The sequence below is a fragment of the Brachyhypopomus gauderio genome, chromosome 17 (genome assembly GCF_052324685.1).
Source record: "Brachyhypopomus gauderio isolate BG-103 chromosome 17, BGAUD_0.2, whole genome shotgun sequence".
NCBI lineage: Eukaryota > Metazoa > Chordata > Actinopteri > Gymnotiformes > Hypopomidae > Brachyhypopomus > Brachyhypopomus gauderio.
In genome coordinates this window covers 12,426,657-12,452,010 of record NC_135227.1, presented here as the reverse complement: position 1 = coordinate 12,452,010, position 25,354 = coordinate 12,426,657, and the positions used below count along the sequence as shown (strand labels likewise).

The 25,354-nt window shown below is 39.1% G+C and overlaps 2 protein-coding genes across 6 annotated transcripts in view; one reads left to right on the top strand and one right to left on the bottom strand.

Moving 5' to 3' along the window:
• Nucleotides 1-994: 994 nt before the first annotated feature.
• ppp2r5ca (protein phosphatase 2, regulatory subunit B', gamma a) lies at nt 995-22,806 on the bottom strand. 4 transcript variants are annotated; one of them, XM_076977650.1, is made up of 17 exons: nt 22,673-22,806; nt 22,077-22,286; nt 21,839-21,910; nt 20,930-21,092; nt 10,613-10,812; nt 9,653-9,763; nt 9,359-9,451; nt 9,117-9,247; nt 8,974-9,033; nt 8,758-8,866; nt 8,002-8,055; nt 6,491-6,661; nt 6,038-6,165; nt 5,612-5,713; nt 5,395-5,467; nt 4,679-4,795; nt 995-3,743 (listed from the first exon to the last, which is right to left on the bottom strand). In XM_076977650.1, exons 2-17 carry the CDS (start codon nt 22,101-22,103, stop codon nt 3,609-3,611), a joined length of 1,746 nt encoding a protein of 581 aa, XP_076833765.1. In that variant the 5' UTR covers nt 22,104-22,286; nt 22,673-22,806; the 3' UTR covers nt 995-3,608. The 4 variants fall into 4 exon arrangements, 3 of the variants coding, with proteins under 3 accessions (XP_076833765.1, XP_076833763.1, XP_076833764.1); XM_076977648.1 differs by lacking the exons at nt 20,930-21,092; nt 21,839-21,910; nt 22,077-22,286; nt 22,673-22,806 and adding an exon at nt 15,785-16,005; XR_013121793.1 differs by lacking the exons at nt 20,930-21,092; nt 21,839-21,910; nt 22,077-22,286; nt 22,673-22,806 and adding an exon at nt 15,785-16,005 and having other exon boundaries at nt 3,606-3,743; nt 4,679-4,760.
• A 56-nt stretch (nt 22,807-22,862) lies between these two features.
• Nucleotides 22,863-25,354, top strand: part of dync1h1 (dynein, cytoplasmic 1, heavy chain 1) — a 30,000-nt gene continuing 27,508 nt past the window's right edge. For both annotated transcript variants that reach the window (XM_076977647.1, XM_076977646.1), the window contains exons 1-4: nt 22,863-23,247; nt 24,498-24,585; nt 24,713-24,886; nt 25,021-25,276. In XM_076977647.1, coding sequence (XP_076833762.1) covers nt 22,995-23,247; nt 24,498-24,585; nt 24,713-24,886; nt 25,021-25,276 — 771 coding nt within the window. In that variant the 5' untranslated portion in view covers nt 22,863-22,994. The remainder of the gene's footprint in view (nt 23,248-24,497; nt 24,586-24,712; nt 24,887-25,020; nt 25,277-25,354) is intronic.

The window sequence follows — 25,354 nt, the reverse complement described above, 5'->3', positions numbered from 1 at the left end:
AAAAAGGAAAACTAACTAAATTAACTAAAGAAGTCACCTTATATTAATATACAAAATAAATATTTTTGTTAGATCTTCCAGGTGAGGACTGTGGTTATTAATAGTGCTGGTTTTACAGTGTCTACAGTAGGGCCCTTATCCAGCACACATGTACACCTGATCCCATACACCTATGTATACCTATACAGATCTATATATACACCTATACAGATCTATATATACACCTATACATCTATATATCTATATATCTATCTATATATATATATATATATATATATATATATATATATATATATATATATATATATATATACCTAGAAATACCTATACACCTGTCTTCAGTTGAAAGATATATACCTCTAATACTGTCTTCGGTTGAAAGATATATACCTATAATCCTGTCTTCAGTTGAAAGGTTGAGTAGATGTGTTTTTAGTACAATGCTTTTATTTTTACACATGAATGTACATGATTTTTGCTCGAGCAGAGAAAAGATTAAATTGTACTGGGCTGTAGGATGTACTGCATTAGATGTGACAGAAAATGGATTTTAATGCATTAGCTGTCAGTACAGCTAATGCCAACATATCACTGGAAGTATTTGTAAGGCTTGCATTTTTAGTTTACATGTATGTGCTTAGGCCTCAGGTCTTCAACAGCAAAACCAATCCAACTCGCACTGTAAATTCCTATCCAGCAGTGCATATAAACACAGAGTCTTATTTATTATATCTGTTTAGTGCCTTTTTCATGCCCCATTCTTCGCTTTGAGGATCACTGCAGCAACAGAAGGTTTGCGAAGCAAAACCTTTATAAATTGAAATGAGCTCCACAACATATCTGGTTATACAGTGCCCTCTAGTGTCCAGTGTATGATATTCAGGATCATAAATGAAAATGGCCTAAATAAAGAAGCTTTTATGCTAGAAACTGTAAAGGCAAGGCTGTGTGCATGCACACAGGTACAGAAGAGTGAACAACTCATTGTCAGATGAAAATATAAATCCACATAGACTCTTTATTCATTCTATATAGATATACACCACTTAAGTCGGGTAAAGGCTCACAATTAATGGCAATTAAATCAACTTTGTTGCAGTTATCAGAATGGTTCAACAAACCTTTTGGAGATACAAACTGATAGAAAATATCATGACTTTCCTGATGCTGACAGTCAAAAATGGAGAGAAAAGATTGTGCCACATTCCAATGCTCTGCAGATTCTAGTCTTTTTTTCCTTCAAATTCTGTACACAGGACTATTTTTTACAAATAAATCTAGATATATAATACTACAGAAAAATAAAATAAGGGAAAATATATGTACAATATTAAATGAAGTAGTATAGTACAGGTCATATGAAAGGACACTTACCATGTTAAAATAATATTCTGGGAAGCTTAAGTTAAGCTATTTTAATAGTACAGTAAATAGAAGACATAGTAGTAGAGATAAATAAAACCGAAATATTCTGTTCTGTTTTTATACATGACAAAGTCTATTTGTGTCTCAACATCAACACACAATAAAGCACAACAGTAACACAAAATAAAAACATGAACTGACATCTTTAATCCTCAGCAGAAAACTGTGTGTGTGTGTTGTATTGTGTTGGATGGGCCGTTTCAGTTTATAGTTACAGTATTCAAGCATATATCAAGAGAACCGTTAAAGACAACAAGGGGGAAAATAATGTAAGTTCAAACAATGGTACAGAAAGACCTCTACATAAAAATGTACAGACTGCCACAATATACTTAAGCATGCTATGATCACACACATCTCTTAACTACCTATATACACACCCACACACACCCACTCACACAAAAATAACTGAACAGCTTTCAAGTTTTCAGGAAGTGCTTCTAGGTAGTTGAATACAATTTATAAAATAACAGGAATTCATTCGCTTCTGAAAGAGAGACAAAACCCCCACACAACAATCAGTGTGTCAACCTCACATGGGTATGTGTCTCCATGAATGTGCCTGTGTGTCTATTATCATTTTTCAGTAGAATGTTTGCATTCATCCAAGGATGCCACATCTCAAACCTCTTATAGAACAGCAGTAATTCACTCACAGTCTTCACTCCCTGTCATCAGATCTCTAAATACATCTCCTACGCACCAGTCACAAAGGCACTCAGATGTCTCTGAAAAGGGGTGGACAAGTGTGTTTCCAACCTCTTGATGGAAATAACAGTCCTTACGGTTCTGGACAGTTAAGAACAGACCAATAAGATAGAAAATGGGGCCAAATTTAAATGAGATGGAGGGGATAATCAAAACACATGGGTGTATGTGAGTTTATATTAGTCATTGGCATTTTGACTGTTGCTCAGTTCTCCATGGAGAAGAAATTGTTGCTCCATGAGCTCTCAGAAAGCTCAGCGGTGCTGCTTTGAACACAGCCTTTGAGTTAGTAACTGACATTTTAACAATGTACAAGGGTAAAGCCTCCCAACGACTCTGCTGCACAATGTCAGTGACATGATCATCACGTTTAAGATGTTATTTCCTATTAATGTTATAATATTAATGGCAATTTATTTAATGCTACAGCAATTTTGGGCCCAGGCTAATTCCCAAACATGTTGTGCATGTACTTGTTGGTGATGCTTCCTCTCCTCTGGAGGTGTGTCTAAGGTACTGCTGTTAGCTGGGTAACAATCCAATAAAAAGCAATGGCATATCGGGGTGTGCTCTTTGAGATTAAGGTGCAATAACTTGAGGAATGTACAGCATAAAGCAGCACTGATGTATAGCTATCACCATGGAAACAAGCCAATTCCCTGCTGCACTGACAGCTTACTTTGACTTAAAAGTTGGTGACTAATGTGCACCATACAAACAAAAATGAATTGAGATTAAATCCTATTTACACACAAGTTAGTCCTGGAATAGATTGTGTTTGTTTTGATTCTAAGCTGAACTGATGGAAACATCTCTGAAAATAAAAATGGTACCATTGTTTGAACCATCAATATACCATTGTGAATGGTTAATATTGCCACAAGAGATCTGTTATGTGGTGAACATCATGTTAAAACTTTCTTATGGCACAAAAATAGACTCACAATGATAAAGATGGACAAAAATAAGAAATGGTAACAGAAAGCTGTTCGTGATGGTCTTGGCACTGGCAACTGTCCCTGGGTTTCCAAGAAAAATCGAGGATGAAGCCGTCGATGGGAAAAGAAAATGACAGAGTACTCTCCTTGCAAGCAGTCTCTAGACATTCTGCATTCAGCCAAGCGAAGCCGAGGCGGCACATCTTCTCCTGTTCTTAATTTTCTCGGCCAGCCCTCACCCAGCCAGAAGCTGTAGGGGCTTCTACCGTGGTCTAAGGCGTCCAGACAGGATGGAGAGGAACACATAGGCCTGAAAAACTGTAGAACGGAAAAGAAAAAACCACACGGGAGCACAGGGAGGGAGAAAGCCTCAGTGCTGGCCCTATGCCTCTCAAATAAAAACCTGAGCAATCCAAACTTTTGACTTGGGGGGGAGTGATGCGTGTCCCACCACAGCAAGGCGCACCAGTCTGCTGAATGAGCTGTGTTTAGAGGCGGACGAAGACGACGGAGGAAGGGTGGGGAGCGGGGGTGAAGCTAGCGGCCGTCGTGGTTGCCGATCATGTCTTCAGCTCGACGGTGCGACTCCAAGGCTTTCGTGGTGTACATGTCCTGAGGCAGGTCGGACTTGCGTCTCACCAGTGGCCGGTCCTTCCGCTGCTCCCTCTGCACCTGCACATGTGCCAAAGCACAGAAGCAACACGCGCAGACATGTCAGAATGTGTTGACGACCTGATCCGTACACCCCTGCACTAGTGTCAACAACACCTGTACTGCAGCAGAGGCCCTCTGTTAGGATGGGACCTCATACTTTTAGCACTTTCATACTTTACATTTTGTTTGTTGGACATTTACTAGAGACTCATTATGATGAGGTCACCAGCAAGCTAACCTATCAAAGAGACCTTGGTAAAATTGTGGTTAATGAAGAGATTAATAGAACTGTTAATTCAGTCAACCAGTGAACATTAGACAGTTAATATTAACAAACTAAAACAATGTATTGCTTTCCATATATATATATATATATATATATATATATATATATATATATATATATAACACACACACACACGCACACACACACACGCATACTGTGTTTGTGTGTGTATTAATAAGTAGTAATGCAAAGGGGTCATTGCTATTCAGTTTCAAATCATACCTTTTTTGATTGTAGGAATGGAACACTTTAAAACATAACGATAATTGTCCAAGTATCCACATAATTAAAAATTCAGTGTTACATTTATTGGCAGTATACGCAGTATATGTTTTGTCCCATAAACATTGTCTCAAAGATAATATCCCAGGACCAGGTTTGTCAGAAGCAACATACCTGCAAGATCCTTTTATATGTTATATAGGGAGTGCCATGCTGATTGATGGCTATACCATCCACCAATAACTGTTGTACATTTGGTCAATTATAATTCTGTGGACCCAGACCCACTGCTACAGAGATCAGTAGGTATTCTCAGCACATCAGAACTAACACAATGTACAGTGAAAAATAAAATAAAACTCCATGTTATTTCCTTATGGGCTACCTTGCCACAAAACGTTACTCTCATTTAGATGATTCATTGATAGACAAAACCCACAGTTACCTGAATGGCTCCCTCCTCTACAGTCTTTTTTAACATCTGAATATCTTCTATCAATGGCCCATCAGTCTCCATTTCTACAGGGCTATTTAGGCCAGAGGAATCAACATACATAAGGAACTAGTGCAAAACAAAAGAGAAGAAGATAAATGAAAAAAGAATGAAAGTTAAAAAGACTGTCAGTTTCAGGCACAGAGGAGGATGGATAAAGATTAATCAAAGAGAAAGAATGAAGCAAGGTATGAGAATTATGAAATTAAAATTGCTAATTACATTAGCAAGATGTTATAAGTTTAAGAAAGATGAATATATATTACATTGTTGTGTGGACATACAGAACTAAAACATTGACAACCTGTGCTGGAAGACTTTGATGACCTCATCTAGTGCTTTAAAAAGCAAGGATCAATCCAACTGTCATTATGTTGTTCTCAGTGTACAAAAGCACGCTTGCAGGCAATGATCAGGATCATGTTATAATTGCTGTACACAAAGTCACTTTTAGTGCTGAAATATACTGTACAGTAGCTGCCAACCATGCTTTAAAGCTTAAATTACCCCCAAGCTATTTTAGTTTATTGTACTCAAGCACTGTGTATGTGTAGCCCAATTATTGTTTAATTCCTCCAAAAGCCCACAATACACTTGATGCATTGTATAAGTGCAATTAGTTTCAGATCATCACTGAGCCTTAAGAAATGTCCCCATTCAAGTGATACCTGGGGGTTTGATTTGGCAAGGTTCTCAATCTTAATCCAGGCCTCTTCCCGTTCTTTTAACTTTGCTCTCTCTCTGCAGGAAAGGAAAACAAAACAATACAGCAATTAAACCATATTAAAAAATACATGTATGTGATTTAGTTTACTTCAGAGAATTGTTGAACATCCAAAAAAAAAACGTTAATCGTATTTTAATGGGTTAAAAATCTACACTTACTTATTCTTTTCAGCCCTAAATTGTTGTGTGCAGTCATCAAAGAGCTTCTGATTCATCTCCATGAAAAGCTTCAGAGCGTTGTAGATCAGGCCATGGATGGTCCTACATGGGGTAGAGAGGGTATTTAGGATACTTAAACAAGACTGTCAAAAGCTTTGGTTCAAATGAACATTTAGATAATAATAACAATTTCAACCAATTCACTGGACTTGGTATTCTCCATTGATATTCTCTAAAGCCATCAGCTGAACAGTAGAAGGGAATGTAAGTTAAATTTTTTTAGCATTCTACTTCAGTAATGACACTGAAGGGAGACAAATTTCAAAAATAAGTTCTAGTACGATGATCCAATATGAGTTAAATTAGCTTGCCCGTTTTATTTAATACGTTTGCATGGTTTTGACAGATGTACACAGGTAATCTTACTTGTTCCAGTGAGTCTTGGAGTTGCGGTATAAAGCTGGGAACATTATGGGTAAGATTTTGGCTGCATTGTCACTGATGAGGCTCATTATATACTCATTGTTCCAGTAGTAAAGAGCTCGTTCTGCCACCTGCAGCACAGCAGCACTCATCAGACCAATTTATTCAAACAAAGTCATAAAAAGATCAACAAAGATTTTAAAATCAGGCCATATTGATAACTAAATAAAACCAGAGCTGAAAAACAAAGCTGAATTGATATTATGTCAGAGGGCCAAGTAATACTCTTAGTGCCATGTTCTTACCGATTTCTTTGGCCAAGTTCTGAGTTTTTACATTTCTACTGTCCTCATCATGTCTGCCAGATATTAATTTCCTCATCATTTCATGATTGCTTCCTGTGTACCCACTTATGCTGAACTGACATGTACATCTGGGCTCTGGGTTTGCTCCTACCTGAAAGTGTGGGCTGGACACACACTTTGCCAGCTGCCGGAATAGAGGTTCCATCACTTTAACAAACTCGGACGGCTCAATCACATCCAGGATTTCCTCTAGCTCGTTGAGGAACATCACCTCCTTAGGGCTGTGTGTCTTTGGCCAGTATTTCAAAAGGGCCATAACTACCTATAAATGTGGGATGTTAGATGAGCTTACATTTTAGACCCTAGTTGTCCAAAAACATTATACACTATATACTATATTGCTAAAAGTATTCGCTCACCCATCCAAATGATCAATGAGGTGTATAAAATTAAGCACCTAGGCATGCAGACTGTTTACAAACATTTGTGAAAGAATGGGTCACTCTCAGGAGCTCAGTGAATTCCAGCAACTGAGCCATGAAGTTGTAGGCCATGTAAATTGACGGAGCGTGGTCAGCGGATGCTGAAGTGCATAGTGCAAAGATGTCGCCAACTTTCTGCAGAGTCAATCACTAAAGACATGGAATCCAAACTTCATGGAATGGGTTTCCATGGTCGAACATCTGCATCCAAGCCATACATCACCAAGTGCAATTCAAAGCATCACATGCAGTGGTGTAAAGCACACCGCCACTGGACTCTAGAGCAGTGGAGGCAGGTTCTCTGGAGTGACGAATCAGGCTTATCCATCTGGTAATCTGAGGAGTCTGGGTTTGGCAGTTGCCAGAACAGAACTTGTCTGAATTGTGCCAAGTGTAAAGTTTGGTGGAGGGGGGATTATGGTGTGGGGTTATTTTTCGGGAGCTGGGCTTGGTCTCTTAGTTCCAGTGAAAGGGACTCTGAATGCTTCAGCATACCAAGACCTGTTGCACAATTCCATGCTCCTAACTTTGTGGGAACAGTTTGGAGCTGGCCCCTTCCTCTTCCAACATGACATCCATAAAGACATAGATGGCAGAGTCTGGTGTGGATGAACTTGACTGGCCTGCATAGAACACCTTTGGGATGAATTAGAGACTGAGAACCAGGCCTTCTCGTCCAAAATCAGTATGTGACCTCACAAATGCGCTTCTGAAAGAATGGTCAAAAATCCCCATAAATACACTCCAAAACCTTGTGGACAGCCTTCCCAGAAGAGTTGAAACTGTTCTAGCTGTAAAGGGTGGACAAACGTCATACTGAACCCTATGGATTAGGAATGGGATGTCACTTAAGCTCATAAGTGAGTCAAGGAAGATGAGCGAAAACTTTTGGCAGTATCCCAGTAGTGTATGTAGCATGTCAAATCTCATAAGTTCATATGCTCTTGAAAGAAATGTAAAATACATTTTTAGATTACAAAAATCATGCATGGTATTCTGATGCTGCAAAGAACAGTTTTTTTTCTGTGTATGTAGTTACAAACCAAACATTTAGCAATAATTAAAGCAATAGCTGGACAATAATGGAGTGGTAATAGGTTCCTGGTGTCAATCAACAGACAGCGTGATTAAAGATATTACCTCCAGCCAAAATCTGAACATGTAAGGTCAAATTACTTACTGGCTCAGTGAGTGTGCTGTCCTTCTCCAGAAACTGCACCACACAGTATGCCAACTAGACACAGATAAAAAGAGTACGGTATTCATTTGCCTGGTTTGATTTAAAAAATGCTGACACTTGCACAGTAGCAAACATGGCGCAGATGGAGCCAATTGCCTGCTGGGTCTATTTTGCTCACTGCCAAAATGAACCTGTCTTAGAAGCATGCGAGATTCACCTAGTGAAGTCATGAAACCTGTGACCTCTTGATCCTGCACATACGACTTGGACATGGCTGAGATTCCAAGAGTGAGTCACTAAATACCTGCAGGAGTCTGTCTCCCCTGAGGCAGTTCATAGAACGTATTTGTGATATACATCTGTGATACAGGAAACGTCTCCATGCCCGGGCCTTTGCATGCAAGTCATCACAGTCTGCATTGTTTGTGGAGCTGAGATATTGAGGCTACACCCAGTGACACAGCCCAGAAGGAAAGATGGCCTTAAACTGCACTGGCTGTCACTATAGCAACCGGTGGATCAGTGCAATATGTTAGTGAATTTAATAATAACTCCAACCCACTTCATTGTGCCTGCTATACTTCTGTCTCTTTTTAATATGAAACAGTCTGTTTCCCGTCTCACAACAATAACATTAGGAGCTTAGGCTGCTGTGAAAAACAATTGTGCAAGAGGAAATATTGTCAAGACAAAATACAGGATGTTTGTGGGGGAATTACTAAATAAATGTTGTGATTTGGAATGGAGGATGCCCACCTGTGGGTGATAAACACTAAGAGACTTGACTTTGTGTAAAGGCAGTAAAACCTTCAACAGGAAAATCTTGTGCTCTTCTTTTAATGGTAAGGCAAAACCATTGATTATACTGTTGAAGGAAACACACAAACAAATGTGACTTTATGTAGACATTGTAGACATTGTAGACATTATTATAAATGCTCTTAGTAGTATGAATTCACACAGTGGCTTTACCTTCCAAGAATCTCCAGTAATTCAGCTATTCCATTGTGGTGTTCCGTTTCATAAATGAACCTGTGAAACATGCAGTATATTGAATGAAAACAGCATGCTTTAAAGTCTTCATGCACAAAAATGCAGGGTGCCAAAGCACTAACCTATAAAATATGTTATTGATTTGCTTCCTAATGTATGCCCGCAGGCCTAGAAATTTCCCATATATGCGGTGCAAAGTGGTCTTTAGGAAGTCTCTCTCTCGGGGGTCCTCGCTGTCAAACAACTCCAGAAGCTGCAATTCAGTTCACATACAGTAGATTGAACAATAATAGACAACAATGTAACACTCCATAGTATTCAATAAACACTATTGTATTTAAAATTTGCTTTGAAAATATCTTACCTGCATGACAAATTTCTGGTCAATGTATTTCTTTGCAACATTTGGCTGAAAGTCTGGTGATTCTAAAAATCTTAGGAAGAATTCATAGACGAGCTAAGAGAGAGGAAAAAAGAAAGCAATCAGTGTTTTTAGATTTCTGTATGTTTTTCTTCATTACCATTACCAACTCAGCTAATTTACTTTTCGTCATTTAGACTATTCCTAATTGTTCAGGAATAGCCAAGACAGCTTCTGGACTATACGCCTAGGCACTGTACCTGCTTCTAAAATGAATCCAAAAAAGTTGAGACATACTTGAAGATGCGGCCAAGCCGCTTCTAGTGTGGGCTCATCCTCCTCAGGGTCGAACTCTGCACCAGTCGGGTTGGATGATGGGGGTAAAGTCCGGAACATATTCACAGCAAACTACAGAGGAGGTACAGAGGTAAACAGCAAATTATCAAGACAATATCGGTTAGCATTACAACTTTGATCATGTGTGCAAATGACAACAATGTGTGTCTGTGTCCAATAGAGATGACAAAGTAGGATACCCTCTAATACCCTAATATCTTCTAATACTGCTTCACCACTTGACCTGCGGTGACCAACAGTTTTAACCTTGCATAATGTCTAAAAATCTCTAAATTGTAAACATTCACACGTTTAGTGCATGTGAAACTACTCCTCAATAAAACTGAATATTTGTAATATTTGTCTTATAGCACTATAACAATGTAAGGTTTATCAATATTATTTACAGGATTTCCTATATATATATATATATATATATATATATATATATATATATATATATATATATATATATATATATATATACACACACACACACACAAGTCCCTGAAGTTGAACATCAGGAATACATCATTCATGCACTATGAAACAGTACTGAGTACTGAGAAGGGTACTGAAACTCCTTGTCCCCTCAGTAGTGGTGGCATGAACCCATTTTGACCTTTTCCATTGCAATCATACTTCTCGTTTCACACAAGTAGAGGTCCATGGTTGTGGCTGGCACACCACAAGATTGCAAAGGAACCCTTAGATGTGACCGATAAGGACCCACGCCGTCTCCGGGGGTGAGACAACAAAAAAGAACTATTGTAAGGAGCCCAGACTTCAAAGTCTTCTTCTCAAGTCCTGGTCCAGGTCGGGCCGCCGAGGTGGATGATGCTTCCTTAACCCCAGTTAGAGGTCTGAGCGAACAGGGCTGATGTGGGCTCAGTCTCGCCACCTTCCTGCCGCATGACTCACCATGTGCACCACCTCTGGGTAGATGGGCTCGGTGATGACGTTGCGGTTGTGGGTGATGTACTCCACCATCTCGCTCAGCGCCGCACGCTTCACCTCCTTCCATTTCAGATCACTCAGGGGGTCCGAGACGAAGTCAAAGAGCACGCAGCACTGACGCAGCTTCTGAATGAACAGCTTCTCCTGCTCGGCCGGGCCCACGTCTGGAGAGGAGGCAGAGGGAGTAGGTGTCAGACCAAAGATCAAATTGCGCTGCTGTACAGTAGCTTGAAGACATTTCTGCCAAAATAAATATATAAATAAACCACACCAGCCCACCAGCATTGCTTTATCAAACTTTCAGTAAAGGCACAGACATTAAAAGGCACAGTCAGGGGTTTCAGAACTATAATACATTAGTCCTTCTACTGAATGTTCTTATGTGAACAGCAGCAGACAGGAATGCTACCCTTCTTTTAATATTATGGATAACAGTACTGTCCAGTACAGTAATGGATAACCTTCTGATATAATGGATAACAGCCACAGTCATTGAGCAATTAATGCAGTAATGTCTGCAAATGTGCTGCTTTTCACAGCATGTCGTAGAGTGGAAGAACCAATAGCCACTACTGTGTCAAAACCCATGCAATTTTCCCATCTACCTCTAAAATATTGAAGTATTTTATTTGTGCTATCAATTTATCAATTTCAACAGAAGCATTAAAGCATGTTAATATTACACTATAAAAGCCTTGAAGCCATTTAAGTGTTTTCGAAAGGACTGAGATATAAAGATGGTGAGATAGATAACACCACCTTTATTGCCAACCTCACAATACTTAGAATAGAATGGTATTTGTTACCTTCAAAGAGGTGGTTTGCAGTGAGTCAGTATGCATGTCTTGTGACAATAAACCGTGTAGCTATGTACTGCCCAGAGAACTCCAGCAAAGTCCTATTTGATAGAATTATAAAACGTATGGTGTTACCTGTCAGTAAAGTAATGAAAAATAGTTTGTTCTATATATCTATTTCATATAATAGTGACATGGACAAGGACCTTTTAGACTTGTCCTTTCCTGTAATAATTGATGTTTCTTGGCAGCACAAGATCTAGAACTATTGACCTAAGTGCTGTGAATCAGTAGTAGAGGCAGGAATTTGGACACAAGCAAGAATTTGGTTGCAGGAGAAATAACCTGTGGAGCAGCAGCAGATGGGCATTACATACATCACATGCACGAGACATAGTCCGAGAGCAACACAGTGACGGAAGTTTCTGTGTGTGTGCATGAGTATTGCTGTTATCTGGGTATTGGCAGGTCGCTTTCCCAGGACATTATAATGAAAGGCTTGCAATAATAGTAGAAATATAAAGAAATGTCTTCCCATATATGCGGAAGTATATGTACATGTATATGTACTATATGTACTACAAAAGACACAAAGAAAGAAATAGTACCATGACAGTAAAAAAAATGTAACATTTGAATTGCCCTTAATTGATTTAGTAAAAATTCAACATGTATAGACAGATGAAGCAAGCTGAATGCAAACATACCAGGCATAAATCATCAAATATGCTTTATTATTATAATTATTGCTATTGTGTTTCACCATGTGGCTAAGAAAATATACGACAAATGAGGCAATATCACAGAATTCCCTCATATCTTAGCATTATATGCTGCTAACTGATTACTAAAGTATGCAAGTAAAATACTTTTCCTAAAGTATAGCTACAAAGTAATGTTGAATGAGAATCTATGAATCCTAAGATAACATAGTCACAGTTTCATTCCAGATTTTCGCCCTTGACAATTGCATCTATGGTATGTGACATTCATTTAAAATGAGAAACACATGCAGATATCTATCCAGTGTTTCTTTCAAAATAAGGCGGTACTGGGTGAGGCAGACACAAATGCTGCTCATAGATAACATTTCTTTTTGTGCAACCTTTCACCTGGTTTTACCATGCATGAAAATGGCTGTCATCTGAAGCCATTTCTATTTGAGCTGAGGAATGGAAAGATAATTTACATGAAAGGTCAGAAAGAAAACAAGACTGAGAATTCTGTTTTCATTTTTTTAAGTATGTGAGTAACAAATGATTGCCTCAGTTGTCAGGAACCTTAAAGGTGTTTGTTCCAAAGTAGATGTTTGGTCTGGTCACCATGCCTTGACTTGCAGGGTGTAAGGTAAATTATTTTATCATCAAATGAATCTCTAGGATTAGTACAACTATTTGACCTTTTTACGAGCCATGAAATCTCTCAAACTCTATCCATCCATCAAAATCTAGCTGATCTATGCCTTCTTCCTTTGTGTTTCTTTAAAGTAAAAACTAAAAAAAAGAAAGTGCTGTCATAAGAGCAGTATGAAATCCTGTTGATTATGATGAGACGAACTCTCAAGTTAGTTGTTAGGAACTAGGAAGTTAGAATGAGACTCCACAGTGATGTGGCTTTTTAATGCATTGGGAGCAATGCAGAAATTAACCAGCATGCTGCATACCTCACAATGCAAAATCACAGGAACTCGCTCTACCCCGTCATTAGGCTGAATCACAATCCGAATGAATATCATGCCCCAACATGTGACTGTAGCCTTTGTACAAACTGTCTTATTTCTTAGTGGAAGAGAGTATGAGGCATCTCTGCAATTAAAAATATAAAACAGTGAATGGATAGGATTCTTTTTGTTACTGTTATTTGTGCCACAATTTTCTTAGTGTTTTTCCCTTAGTTGCTATATTTTAGAATAACTTGTTAGCTTGTTAACCAATAACAATTTTGACTACTAAAATGTTTTCCTAGTAAGCCAGTTTTCTTAATATACATTCATTAACTGAACTTTAAAAAAAGAATAGACTTTGAAACAGTAGTCTACAAATCAATGCACTGGTTAAAACAAAATCTCAGTAAAAAAGCAAAATGGCTGTAGTTTAGCCTCAGCAAGCCTTGGTCTCATGCCTCCCACTTTGTGCCAAGAGACTTTATTGATGAAAACCAGTGACAGCTGTGAAGCCTTTCCCAGCAAATTACTCAACATGGTTGCTCATACGGCATCTAGAAAAAGCTCTTTCCCAATCTGCGTTCATTGCACAATGTCAGTGTGCCACCAGCCGTGGCACTGGCGATGTCAAAAAGCCCTGAGCAGAGAACAGTCAATACAAGTCTGCAGGTCTGCTTCTGAACTATCATGACTGAGCTCTGTTTAGCAACATCGACTTTATGCGGAGCAATCAACTATTTATGTATGTAAAACTGTTCTTGCCTAATTTGACAATCAAGTATAATCCTGAAGATCAAAGTCCACCATCTGCTTGATTTTAGAGGGAGAAATTAAAATTCATGTTCATCAAAATAATCTATTTGTGTATTTATTTAATTCATTTTTACCATGTCTGCTGATACGCTTTTGTATATGCTCTGATTTGCAATATCCTCAGACTGGCAAGATGCCCAACACACACACACACACCACCACCACCACCACCACCACCAGGTGCACCATGTCCTTCACTTATACCTCCAAGATCTGAGTTAGCTTAACTAAATATGGACATGTGTACTGTGGCATGTATTCCAACTCGAAACATCCAGGAATACAAAGAAACTTATTCACAATGGAGACATTGACAGTACACTGAAAAGGTCAGAGATGTTCCTTAATGCTGACATCAGTGAATCATCATGCTAAATGTATTGCTATTAATTAAAGTAATTTATTTATTAAAGTAAACTGATTTTAATCCTATATTAATACAAAAATGTTAATTATTACTGTCTACAATGTCACATCTTTATTTTATTAGCAGGTTACACACCACAGGCACAGACAAAGCTTGTTCAGCAGTCGCATTTTCTTATTGATTACTGAGAACCTTTTGTGGTTGTTGCCTACATTGTGTAATATAACCTACTGGCTGTGGTAGTCCATGTCCTTTTTTGCATGATTAATGTGTACTTTCCTTTTACATCTTAAGTCTCTCCACCTTGACCATGTCATGAGTATGAATCCAGTTGCATAACAGCGATAAAGTTTCTATGCCAAAAATACTTCAAGCCATGGTTGAATAAGAGGGCTGTGTGTAAAAGGGGAAAAAAAGCTTAAATCTCTTTCATTTTAACATGATATGGGCCTTCAAAACAGGACAATAAAACATTATCCAAATATTGTGTTATATACACAAGACTGACTTTAAAGGGAATCAAATGTTAAGTTTTTTTTCCATAAAAATCATTAACAAAATCTTAACAAAGGCAATTTTTTTTATAATTAACTGTAACTTTTTTGTATATAGCCACTGAACACATGACGCTGGGCAGGTGCAGGCCATCCGGGCTTGTCCCCAGTCAGGATCATTCATCACATACAAGCGGACACTAAAATAGCACATAAATGTCTGCCATTTGTGGCTTAGGCTGATTTGATGTCATCCACGATCAATGGATCAGTCAATGAAAGAGCGTGGGTGACTAATTTACAGTGAAGTATGCTTTACATTATGTCTCCTATTGCTCAGTGGTACAATATTCTTCTGATGAGGGGTGTGAATTTATTATAACCCGCACATAATGTGGGATTCACAATGCACGCAGAGTGTTCTCCCTATCTTTCTCTCCATGTTTCCCCTTTATCTCTATCTCCCTCTTTCTCAAACCAGCGGAAGGTCAAGAGACTGCAGTATCAATATATGTCAGTCTGCTTGGTGTTACCCCTGCCTCACACAACCAGAGTGCTGTACAAAAGAACAAGCAGCATAGCCTACAACGGTGAAGCATATAAAGTAATGAAGTCACAGCAGTGTGTCTTCCCCCCTCTCTCAAAAAATATCAACACAAACCCGTACTGCAGAAACATAGTGCCACACACCCTTCCTTAAGCTGTGATCTCACTTCCTCTGACATCACAGTTTGGGGGGGATGGGCAGAGGGTAGTAAAACTGTCTTTTTTCTTTTCTTTCTTTTTTGTTCCCATCTTTTTTTTTTGCTTTTCTTGTAATGCTTGACTGATCATTACAAACACCCGCTGAGGACCTAGAAACTCAGTCCTTACTCATTAAAACAATTCCTTAAGCCATGCAGTGCAGTACCATTTACTCAATTCAGAACAGGCAGAGACGTATGTTCTCTATTTCTCCTCCAGAATGAGGGGGGCAAAAATCTGTACAAGTGGATTACCTACCTCTGAAGTGCATTAGGGCCACCGGCTGGAAAGGCCCGTTGGAATTAGGCGCATCTACAACCATCCTGTTTCCTGCTTTATTGCATGGCAACATGTATACTCAACCGAGAAGGCAATCCACTTAAGGCAAGGAAGCAGCCTCCATTTTAGCACAAAAGCCGAGCAGAAAATGAAGCTCCCTGCTGCTGGAGGGAACAGGCTAGCTGGTGATGTCAACAAAGAATGGGGAAATGATTGGTCCACTGCTGCTAGAAAGGGTGTTGTCATCAGACTGCGTGTGAAAATGGAACACCATTGGTTTAAAATAAAAGGAGGAGGTGGGCTCAGTGGTTTTTATGGACCCTCCTCCGCTCATTTATAGTTGTCAGGCTCTAGAGGAGCCCTGTGCTCATTTCAGTATCTTTGTTACAATAGTTTGAATTAAACTATGCTTAGTTGTAGTTAAAAACTGCCACTGTTTAACAGTATTAGATACACTTATGGGAAAATAAAGTTGTTTTTTGGCACAAAACCATACATATTTGTTGCATTACAAAAGCATAACAAATAACATTAATTAATGATGTTTGCAATGTATTTACAGTATTGGTAACTGATTACAGTGCATGTCCAGATATCTTCTCTAATTATTTTATTCTCATTTGCTTATTTGCTTGTTTGTTTATTTGTCTGACTTGTCACTGAATAAGTATTTTTCCTAACATACAAGTAGAGGGTGGGAACAACTGGTCTGTGTTCTTGGCAAATAGACAGAAGGTCCTGATGCAGCTGTGACAACATAATGCAACGACGAGAACCAGAAGGGCAGCTATATAAACAGGAAATGAAAGAAGGAAAAAAGACAAAAGCCTGTGCTGCTCAGTGACATTTTGCTGAGAAAGCAACCACAGTACTGCTACTGACACAGAACAGGTAAACCTTCACTCATAAAGAAGGCAGTTGTGCTGAAGGCAAGGGCATTTCCTCCAGTCATGATCTGCATGTTTTCTGGCTCCTGACATGCAATTCTCTTTTTATTGTTACTTTTGTATATATTCAAGATCAAACAGCAAATCACATCAAGCATTACAAATTCATTCCAACAAATGACTGCATGTTGATGGCACGTGTAAGCATCCAAACCCTACCAGGTGAACATGAAAATCTCATTTAATTTACATCAGGAACATATTGTCCAAGTCATTCAAAACCTACAGATCTTAACTGCATTTTCTTGCTGTGCAAAACATTTCAAACATTTAGAAGTGTTCACATTGCACATGGCTTAAATGTATAACTCAAATTCCATTAGAAATTCTTAAATATGAAAGTTTTGTGGTGTACATCAGCTTTGCTCTGTGTATCTGCACATTTGGAATGTCTTAATGGTTAATGTTTTCAACATGTAGTTCAATCTCGTGGTTTTATGAGTGACACATTTCTGCTGTTATGGTTCCATGCTCCAGCACACTGGATTTGAAACACATCACAAAGTGTCTAAAAACAAAGAGTGCAGGCAGCTCTTTGAGTGTGAACAAGGCCATTAAAGCCTTTTTTATAAGTAGCCCCTCCCCCCACCCCCTTTTTAAGGACAGTCGGCTTTTCATTTGCTGCTTGGTTGGTTCTGAAAAAGAAACCCCCCCTTTGACTGCTGATCAGATGATCAAGATAACTGCTGAACAGAAACTTTTCAGGATGTAGGTGAAGATGTGGCAAGAACACAAAGGCAAGAAAGGTAAAGAACAGAGCAGCAGAACATTTGAGGGTTCACACCACAGCCTGTAAACCAATGATACACCTTCTGAACAGAACGACCAAGTTACAGTTTGCTGAAAAGTAAAAAGTTACATTAAAAGCTTTTAGAGTTCAAGGGCAAAGTCTTCACAGAGTGAAAGAGTGGAAAAAAAGGTGAACCGGGTGAAGGTCTATTTTACATGCAGATTGCATAGTACACGGATGACACAGATGTCACTAGTTCATGCAAACCTGTTCCTTTACAAAATAAAGACACTGCAAACTTATATGTGCTATTTTTGGATGAATTGTAAAGAGAGTTCTATGTAAAGATATAACAATTATATTTCACAAACAATACTGTACTTATTTTCCTATCTGAACCATGTCTTATATTTAAGTAACTACTATTTTTCCTCCAACATACTGCAACAATTTGGTTTACACAGACAGTTAATAGGCAATAAAATGAATCAAATGCAATTTCTATGTGTTATATCTTGTACTAAGGTTGTTGTTTTTTTTTTGTATAATAGTCTATTTAGACTATTCATTTGAGTACAATTAGTTGTAGGGTTTTATAGTGTGATATGTTATTTCATTATGTAATGTCTTATGAGTATAGTTGACAGACACACTCCCTGAACTTCACCGTTGGCCCTGCTGACCTGCTCCTCCAGAGTTCAGTACATGCCCCCCTGTTTACTCAAGTATCAGATTAGTAGCACTGAGCACAGATGTCTGGCAGTCAGGTGTACATTACTCACAGGACTTTAAATTCTTTTTATCTTGTTACATTAGGCTAAAAAGAATACTAACAATAGAAATCCTACTGTTAAAAACCTAGCTTTGGTTGAATAAAGAGAAGTGTTGTTTTTTACACTGCACTCTAAGGTTAACTTGTCTGTCTCTCCAATAGCTTTACAGTAAAATGACACCACCAGTATGACTGCAGCCTCTATACCCCTAACGTCACACTCCTGTCTTGCAGGATTACACTGCTGCAAACTACTTTTCTTGCTCTAATGCACCTAATTCAATTCATGAAGCTTTTAAACTAGCTCATTATATAAATCAGATGTAGGGAATACTAAACTCTGTTGAGAACTCTATTTACACTCAAGTTGTAGTACTTACACCAATTACAAATGATGTCCCCCTCGTACACATCATCTACCCAAGCAGCTTGGCATTTCACCAAAAGATGGCAGCACAAGCAAGAAATTAGAAACGATGGCTTCATACAATAAGCACAATGCACTATATTATCTGGCTGCACAATACATTTAGCAGTACACCCCTTCACACAGCTATGATAAGCTTACAGTTTTATACATATATCTTTAATGTCCACTGAATACTGATAGTGGGGTAGTGCGGGAATTGTTAAAACACCCACCACTATTAGGAAAGTCAGACAGTGCACACTCTGACCCTCCCAGTGGATTGTAAACCTGTCAGCACTGCTCCCTCTGCAACTCTCTGTTGTTATTAATTCTTTTGTTTGTTTTTGAGGTATTTTACTTATGATATTCTTATTGCTTATATATACATCTGACAAACACCTGCAAAGACAAACACCTGCAAAGGCTGAAGTGCTGATGCATTTTACAGTGTGATGATGCACTTCCTTTATGATTGAGCTGCTGACCTTGTCACACAGAGGCCTGATTAGCTACAGCCACTGAGCTGGCTGAAAATCAATCTGCATTGTACAGTGTAACAGTTCTGAATGCTGGCATTTATTTTTGCCAGTAAGAGCAATATCTGGCTGTCTGTGCAGGGTCAGTGTGTAGCCTATACAAGTTTGGGAATTCCTGGCTGGTGGATCTTAATCACATTCCAATTTGATCAGTAAATTCTCAGACAATTCACTGACCACCACAAGTGGATGTCTAAGCTCAAACATGCAGAACCTATTTTTTTTTCAGTCAGTGGTTTTCTATTCAGTAACCACTGACTGGCAGTTACTGGAAATGCAAAGCAATTGGGTTTTAAGAACAGTTCACTGGAAAGCTGAGTCCCATAATGTCCAAAGTAACCCATAGAGAATAGTGCTTCGATGAATTGTCCATGTATGTCTTATAAACCTCAATGCTGGTGTATCAGCAGGTAATATAATCAGCATGGTGTGGTCTCTATGTGCTGATGAACCACAAAGTACCAGTTCACTTCATTCATGTAACTTTAATGAAGCAACGAAGCCAGCAGTAATTAAGAGACTGTACAGGGGGTGGAAATGTATGCAAGAACATCATCATCATCATCTCACAACAGCCCAAATCAGCCTAGAGCACACATATACACAACATAGAAAAAATGTTGAGCTTGTAATTTTTTGCTTTGAAATGCTACTCCTTCATGCTCATGGGCTGCACTTTGTGTTTTCCAGATGAGACTGGGGATAATGTATCATCGAGATTGAGCGTAAACATTCACTGGCATCCGCTACCCCATGAATTATGCACCGTGCTATCTCCTGAACGTTAGAAAGGATGAGGGTCCACGTGGGCTATCAATTCTTAATCCAAAGCCCAGTTGGCATACTGCCCTTCATAGACTTCAGAGTCCACTCTACTTTGTGTGCAGTGTAAAGACTACCTCCCACTGTCTGAATGAGAGCAGGTATTCTACTGTATTTCTGTTCTCTATATATTTCAATAAGCCCAATGAGTAAAATGGGATGTATTTAGTAATTAAACAAACACCATTGTAGAGATTTGGTAATTTTTGTGGTGCAGCTGGAGGGATGCTACTGTAACTGAACCAAACCTGGTCTTTTCAGATTTGGACTTTTTATAACCCTTTTCACCCGTAGTTCATGAGTCATTGTTGGTCTTTCACAACCACATGCACCTCAATATATGATTGTTGTAATCCATGTGCTTTTTTTAAAAAGGAACTTCTTTCCAAAGTCTCTGAACTTCATGAGCACTGATTATCACTGATTATATTTCCATGTAGCACTGAGGGTCAGACCATCCTTTGTCATTACTTTACCTCGGTATTCTTCAATATCTTGTGTTGCATTATCTCTGAAAGTGGCTACAACGCCTCTTCTTAGTCCTTACTAACTTACTAAGTGGTACATCTGAAACTGATCGTTGAAGACATGCACTGAATCCTGAATAGCGTGTCTTCTTAAGGCTAAAATGAGCACAATACTGCTGTCACAAGAAAGTTGTCTCAACATTTGAGAGCCTCGAGATTTTTGATTTCACAGAAATTGAAACTGAACATGTGTGTTCATGTTATTTGTCATTTTCCCCCACTATAAACACTTTGAAGCTCCACGATGATGGAATGAACTGCAGCTGTATAGTCCAAAGATTTTCTTGGGACAGCAATAACACAAAAAAGAACAGGTGTTCCTTCAGGAGAAAGCTGGGACACACAGCACTGTGGTGTCATGGCATCCTCCCGTTTGTGTACCTTTGAAAGCCGGCAGTTTGTGTAGCTCCCTGTTGTTGCTGAGAGGGAAGCAGGAGGCACTTTGCCTCCTTTCTTTCTTCAGTGCAACCTGGGAAGAAGGCTGCTTCACTCGCATTACTTGAGCAGTGGGGGGCACACTGCTGCTGTTCTTCTTATTGGAGCCCTGTGGAAACAAAAGTCACAGAGAGCAGGTTCCGCTTACAACCTCGGAGTTCCTGTCCAAGGAAACTGGGGATCGCTTATCACCCTAATTGGCCTTGGGGCCACTGGGCTGAAGGGGATGTACAAGGGTCATGTTCCTGCATGAAGAAGATCAGGTGTTTTGTAGTGGAGCAATCTGAGCAGACAGCTTATTTTCTGAAAGCTTTTGTGAGTGGATTCCTTTGAATGTGCTACTAGACCATTCTGTAATTGAGCACTCAATGTCTTTCACATGTACAAACTCAATCATTTTAACTAGAACTGGTAGACCAGAATTGGTGACCATTATCTCAAATCTTTACATACACAGTCAGTTTAAACAGTTTTAACTTTACATACACAGTAAAATAAAACTGGAGTATAATTCCATGGAAACATTATAAACAAAAAACAGCAGTGCCCATCCTAAACTCCCAACAGTTAATTTAACAACTATCTGTATACTGCATGGATCAAATGTAGTTATAATGCTTTCTCTAGTCTAGACCTTTTTCACACTATCAGTAGTTGAAGGAGGTCTGAAAAGAGAATTAGCCTATAGACACTACAATCTACTGTATGTCTTCTCTTAAATCTTATTAAGTGCAGGATATCATACACTAGATGTTAAGTAACCAATACAGTCTTAGGTCAGTGTATTAAATATATTAAATAATCAACTGTGCTATTTGCCAGGCCTACTATGGAAAATAATAGTCATCAAGCTACCTCATTTTCAGGGTCTTGGTTGTCTTGGTGTTTGCTTCCACTTTTGCTGGATCTCCCAGACTTTGATGTCTCCTCAGCACAAATAAATAAATAAGAACAATAAAGAATAACTATAATGAAATAGTTTTCAATACTTGTCCCAATGATGACATATTATCTTACTAGATAGATAGATAGATAGATAGATAGATAGATAGATAGATAGATAGATAGATAGATAATCTATATCTATACCTACCTTATCTTTTCTCGACTTGTTCGGCATTTTAATACGTGTAGTCCTATGATAACCCCGAATAGGCACCTTATTCAGCCCTTACACACGTACGAGATGCTGTCAAGCTCCATTGCCTGCTGCACACGTTTTGGCCAACTGTCCTTGGTCAGTGTAGATTTGATTCGTAGTTGATGGTCATGTGATTTGAAGCGTCTCAGCTTTGGCCTGGCCCTGTCATTAGTGCAGTTTAATGTGTTTTTATATTAAGATTACATTCATTCGTAGACAGATGCTTATATGTTAAAGAACTGTTTTATAAAAAAGTTGAAAAATGAGACCCGCAGATTAATATAAATAGACAGACGGACAGGCTGACAGTCTACCAAAATCTAACATCTCATGTTATCAGTACAAAAAATGCGCTAAAGCTGTAACAAGGAATGTAAACAGATGCCCTCTAGTGAAAAACTCAGGAATAAAATTATTAAGGTTCTCTTTGTATGATTACACAATATTTCCATCCAAATTATAGCAGCTTTATGATCTCACATAATTAAACTTTATAAGTAAAATCAATAATGCAAATTAAAGTTATATAAAGGAAATACATATTTTACCCTACAACTGCAGTCTTTAATCCTGCTTTTACTGCAGCTAACTGCAGCAATCCAGGGTGGGGCAAACGGCTTTGTTCTGAATGCTTTGTGGGTGATGTAGTACATTTTCCAACACAATCGGTTCTTTGCCAACGCACGGACTACAAATACCAGAATGCTTTGCACAAATAAATTCTCCGGACAAGCTCGTTTGCCCTACATCCGCGGTCTTCTTCACTCATAATCTGGTGGTGATGTGGCGAAGTCTGTGACAGCGCATGTTTCCTTATTTTTATCTTTAAAATAAATCTACAGTTGACAGCAACTCGTTCTGCTACAAAAAATGTCCGACGGCGGAGGAGCCGACGACGGCGGCGGCACCATGGAGGTGTCCGCTGCGGTACAAACGGTGGCGGACACGTCGGTTCTGCAAAAGCATATTCGCAAACTTGTGCCTTTGCTCCTGGAAGATGGCGGCGAGGTGCCGGCCTCCCTGGAAACCGCCCTGGAGGAGAAAAGCTCGGTCGAGCAGATGAAGAAATTTTTGTCAGATCCTCAGATTCACACCATCTTGGTTGAACGGAGCTGTCTGAAAGGTCAGATACGTTTCTTTCACGGGTTGAGTGGGCTCTTCGTCGGGCAGTGAGCGTGTCTAATCTGCACCATCATTGCCCAGCTATCTTCACTCGCCGCATAGAGCTTTGGTGCCCTAATGCTTCTGTCTAACGCAGCCAGTTAAGCTACGCAATGTTTTAACGATTTAGTTATTTGGCTATGGTAACTACAGAGTTAGATGGCTGTATTTTGAACTTGTCCCGTATTTAGTTTTGGGTGTAGACAGTGGGTCATGAGCTTCACCTGAGGTCCAACTTTGTTTAGCCATGTGTTTTATTTGTTTTTACTCCCCCTCTACCCCCAAACACACTTTGTTTGACATTTACTGAATGCACTGAAAACCACGAACTGGGTAATTATTTGCCGTTCTAGAACTTGTGGACCAACACCCCTGCTTTAGGCAGCGGATCAGGAGCTAGCTGTCATGTCTCTAGTGGGCCAGGCTGGGCGTGTCTCTGCCAGGCTGGGCGTGTCTCTATTTCATCCGTTTGCTCATTGGCCAAGCTTCTTCCAATTCGTGTTGTCGGCATTAGCTCATTAATGTAACTTCAACTCGGATATATTTTTATTAGCGAGGTTAGACTTCTATTTTCAGAGGTTACAGAACTCAAGCCCTTTTTGTGCAAATGGAATTTGAATAAGGGATTTTGTTTCCGTGCAGATATAGATAGTTACAGCAGTCAGTAATGACCTCACTTTAACATGATGCACCACAATGACAAATCACCATCTTAAATCGACACAGATCAAGTTTCACTTGGTTTTCCAAGATTATTTTATAATAAAATGTTCTATTATTGTTCTCATTATTTATATAGTGCCTTTCTGACACACAAGAATACTTTACAGAAAGAAATCCGATTTTACAAATCAAATACTCACTGATGAGAATTGTCAGACAGTTTGTGCACAGCGTACTGTCTCCTGGAAACTCTGGGTCCCTCGGGGACTGCAGCAGCTCTGGGGAAAGGGGAGGAGCTTAAGACCAAGACAAAACACTGCACATGCATATAGTTTTGGAGTATCCAATCAGTATTTTAATGCATGTATGCATGCACAAGATATTTTAAAATCACTATGACTACACCAGTCAACCACTGGACTATACCAGTGTGAAGCACTTTATCATTTAGCAAGTAGTTGTAGTGTTTTGCTGACATGATGATTCATCTTAAATTAATTATTCTTTGCTTGTTTGTTTTTATTCAACTGTTTTTTTTTTGTCTTTCAGAGGATGTTGGAGATGAGGGAGAGGAGGAGAAGGAATGCATCTCGTACTGCGTTAGCATTGATATACACTATGGGATTAAATCAAACAGGTATTGTTTTGATTGTCTGTTCTAGCTGTTCATTAAATAATTGCCTTTTGAAGTGGCCTAATTACATCTTGTTGACCATAATATCTGTATCTGGAGACTGACTTCATACTCTACTTTTTATCTTCAGCTTGGCTTTAATTAAGAGGATTGGGGTCATTGATGCAGACAAGCCCATCTCAACCCAAGTCCGAGTCCTGACCCTCAGTGAAGATTCTCCTTACGAGACATTGCATTCTTTCATCAGCAATGCTGTGGCTCCCTTTTTTAAATCATACATCCGTGAATCTGGAAAAGCTGACAGGTAATATCAACTGGTTAGGAAAATCATGGTGAAGGCTAGATGGTGGCACAGTATTCCTTATTGCAACCATGCACAGCATTTGATGTACCATACTGTCCACCAATTACTTAGAGCATTTCCTTTCCTCAATTCAGGGATGGAGACAAAATGGCTCCTTCTGTGGAGAAAAAGATTGCAGAACTTGAGATGGGACTGTTGCATCTGCAGCAGAACATAGAGATTCCAGAGATCAGTCTTCTCATTCATCCCATCATCACCAACATAGCCAAGCAGTGCTACGAACGGGGAGAGAAGCCCAAAGTTACGGACTTTGGTGACAAAGTAGAGGACCCCACCTTCCTTAACCAACTACAGTCAGGAGTAAACCGTTGGATCAGAGAAATCCAGAAGGTATGGCGTTTTTATTCCTGTGCTTCTTCAGATTCTTTGGCAAATTTTGGTCATTTCTTAACATTTGCTGTTGGCATT

What these genes read in the sequence shown, in the direction of transcription:
- ppp2r5ca (XM_076977650.1), bottom strand. Translation starts at nt 22,103, where the DNA reads ATGCCGAACAAGTCGAGAAAAGATAAG. An exon ending in ACAGCACACTCACTGAGCCA is followed by an intron (nt 6,662 to 8,001) that starts GTAAGTAATTTG and finishes CCACATTTATAG; the next exon opens with GTAGTTATGGCCCTTTTGAA. An exon ending in TCCAAGACTCACTGGAACAA is followed by an intron (nt 5,714 to 6,037) that starts GTAAGATTACCT and finishes TACCCCATGTAG; the next exon opens with GACCATCCATGGCCTGATCT.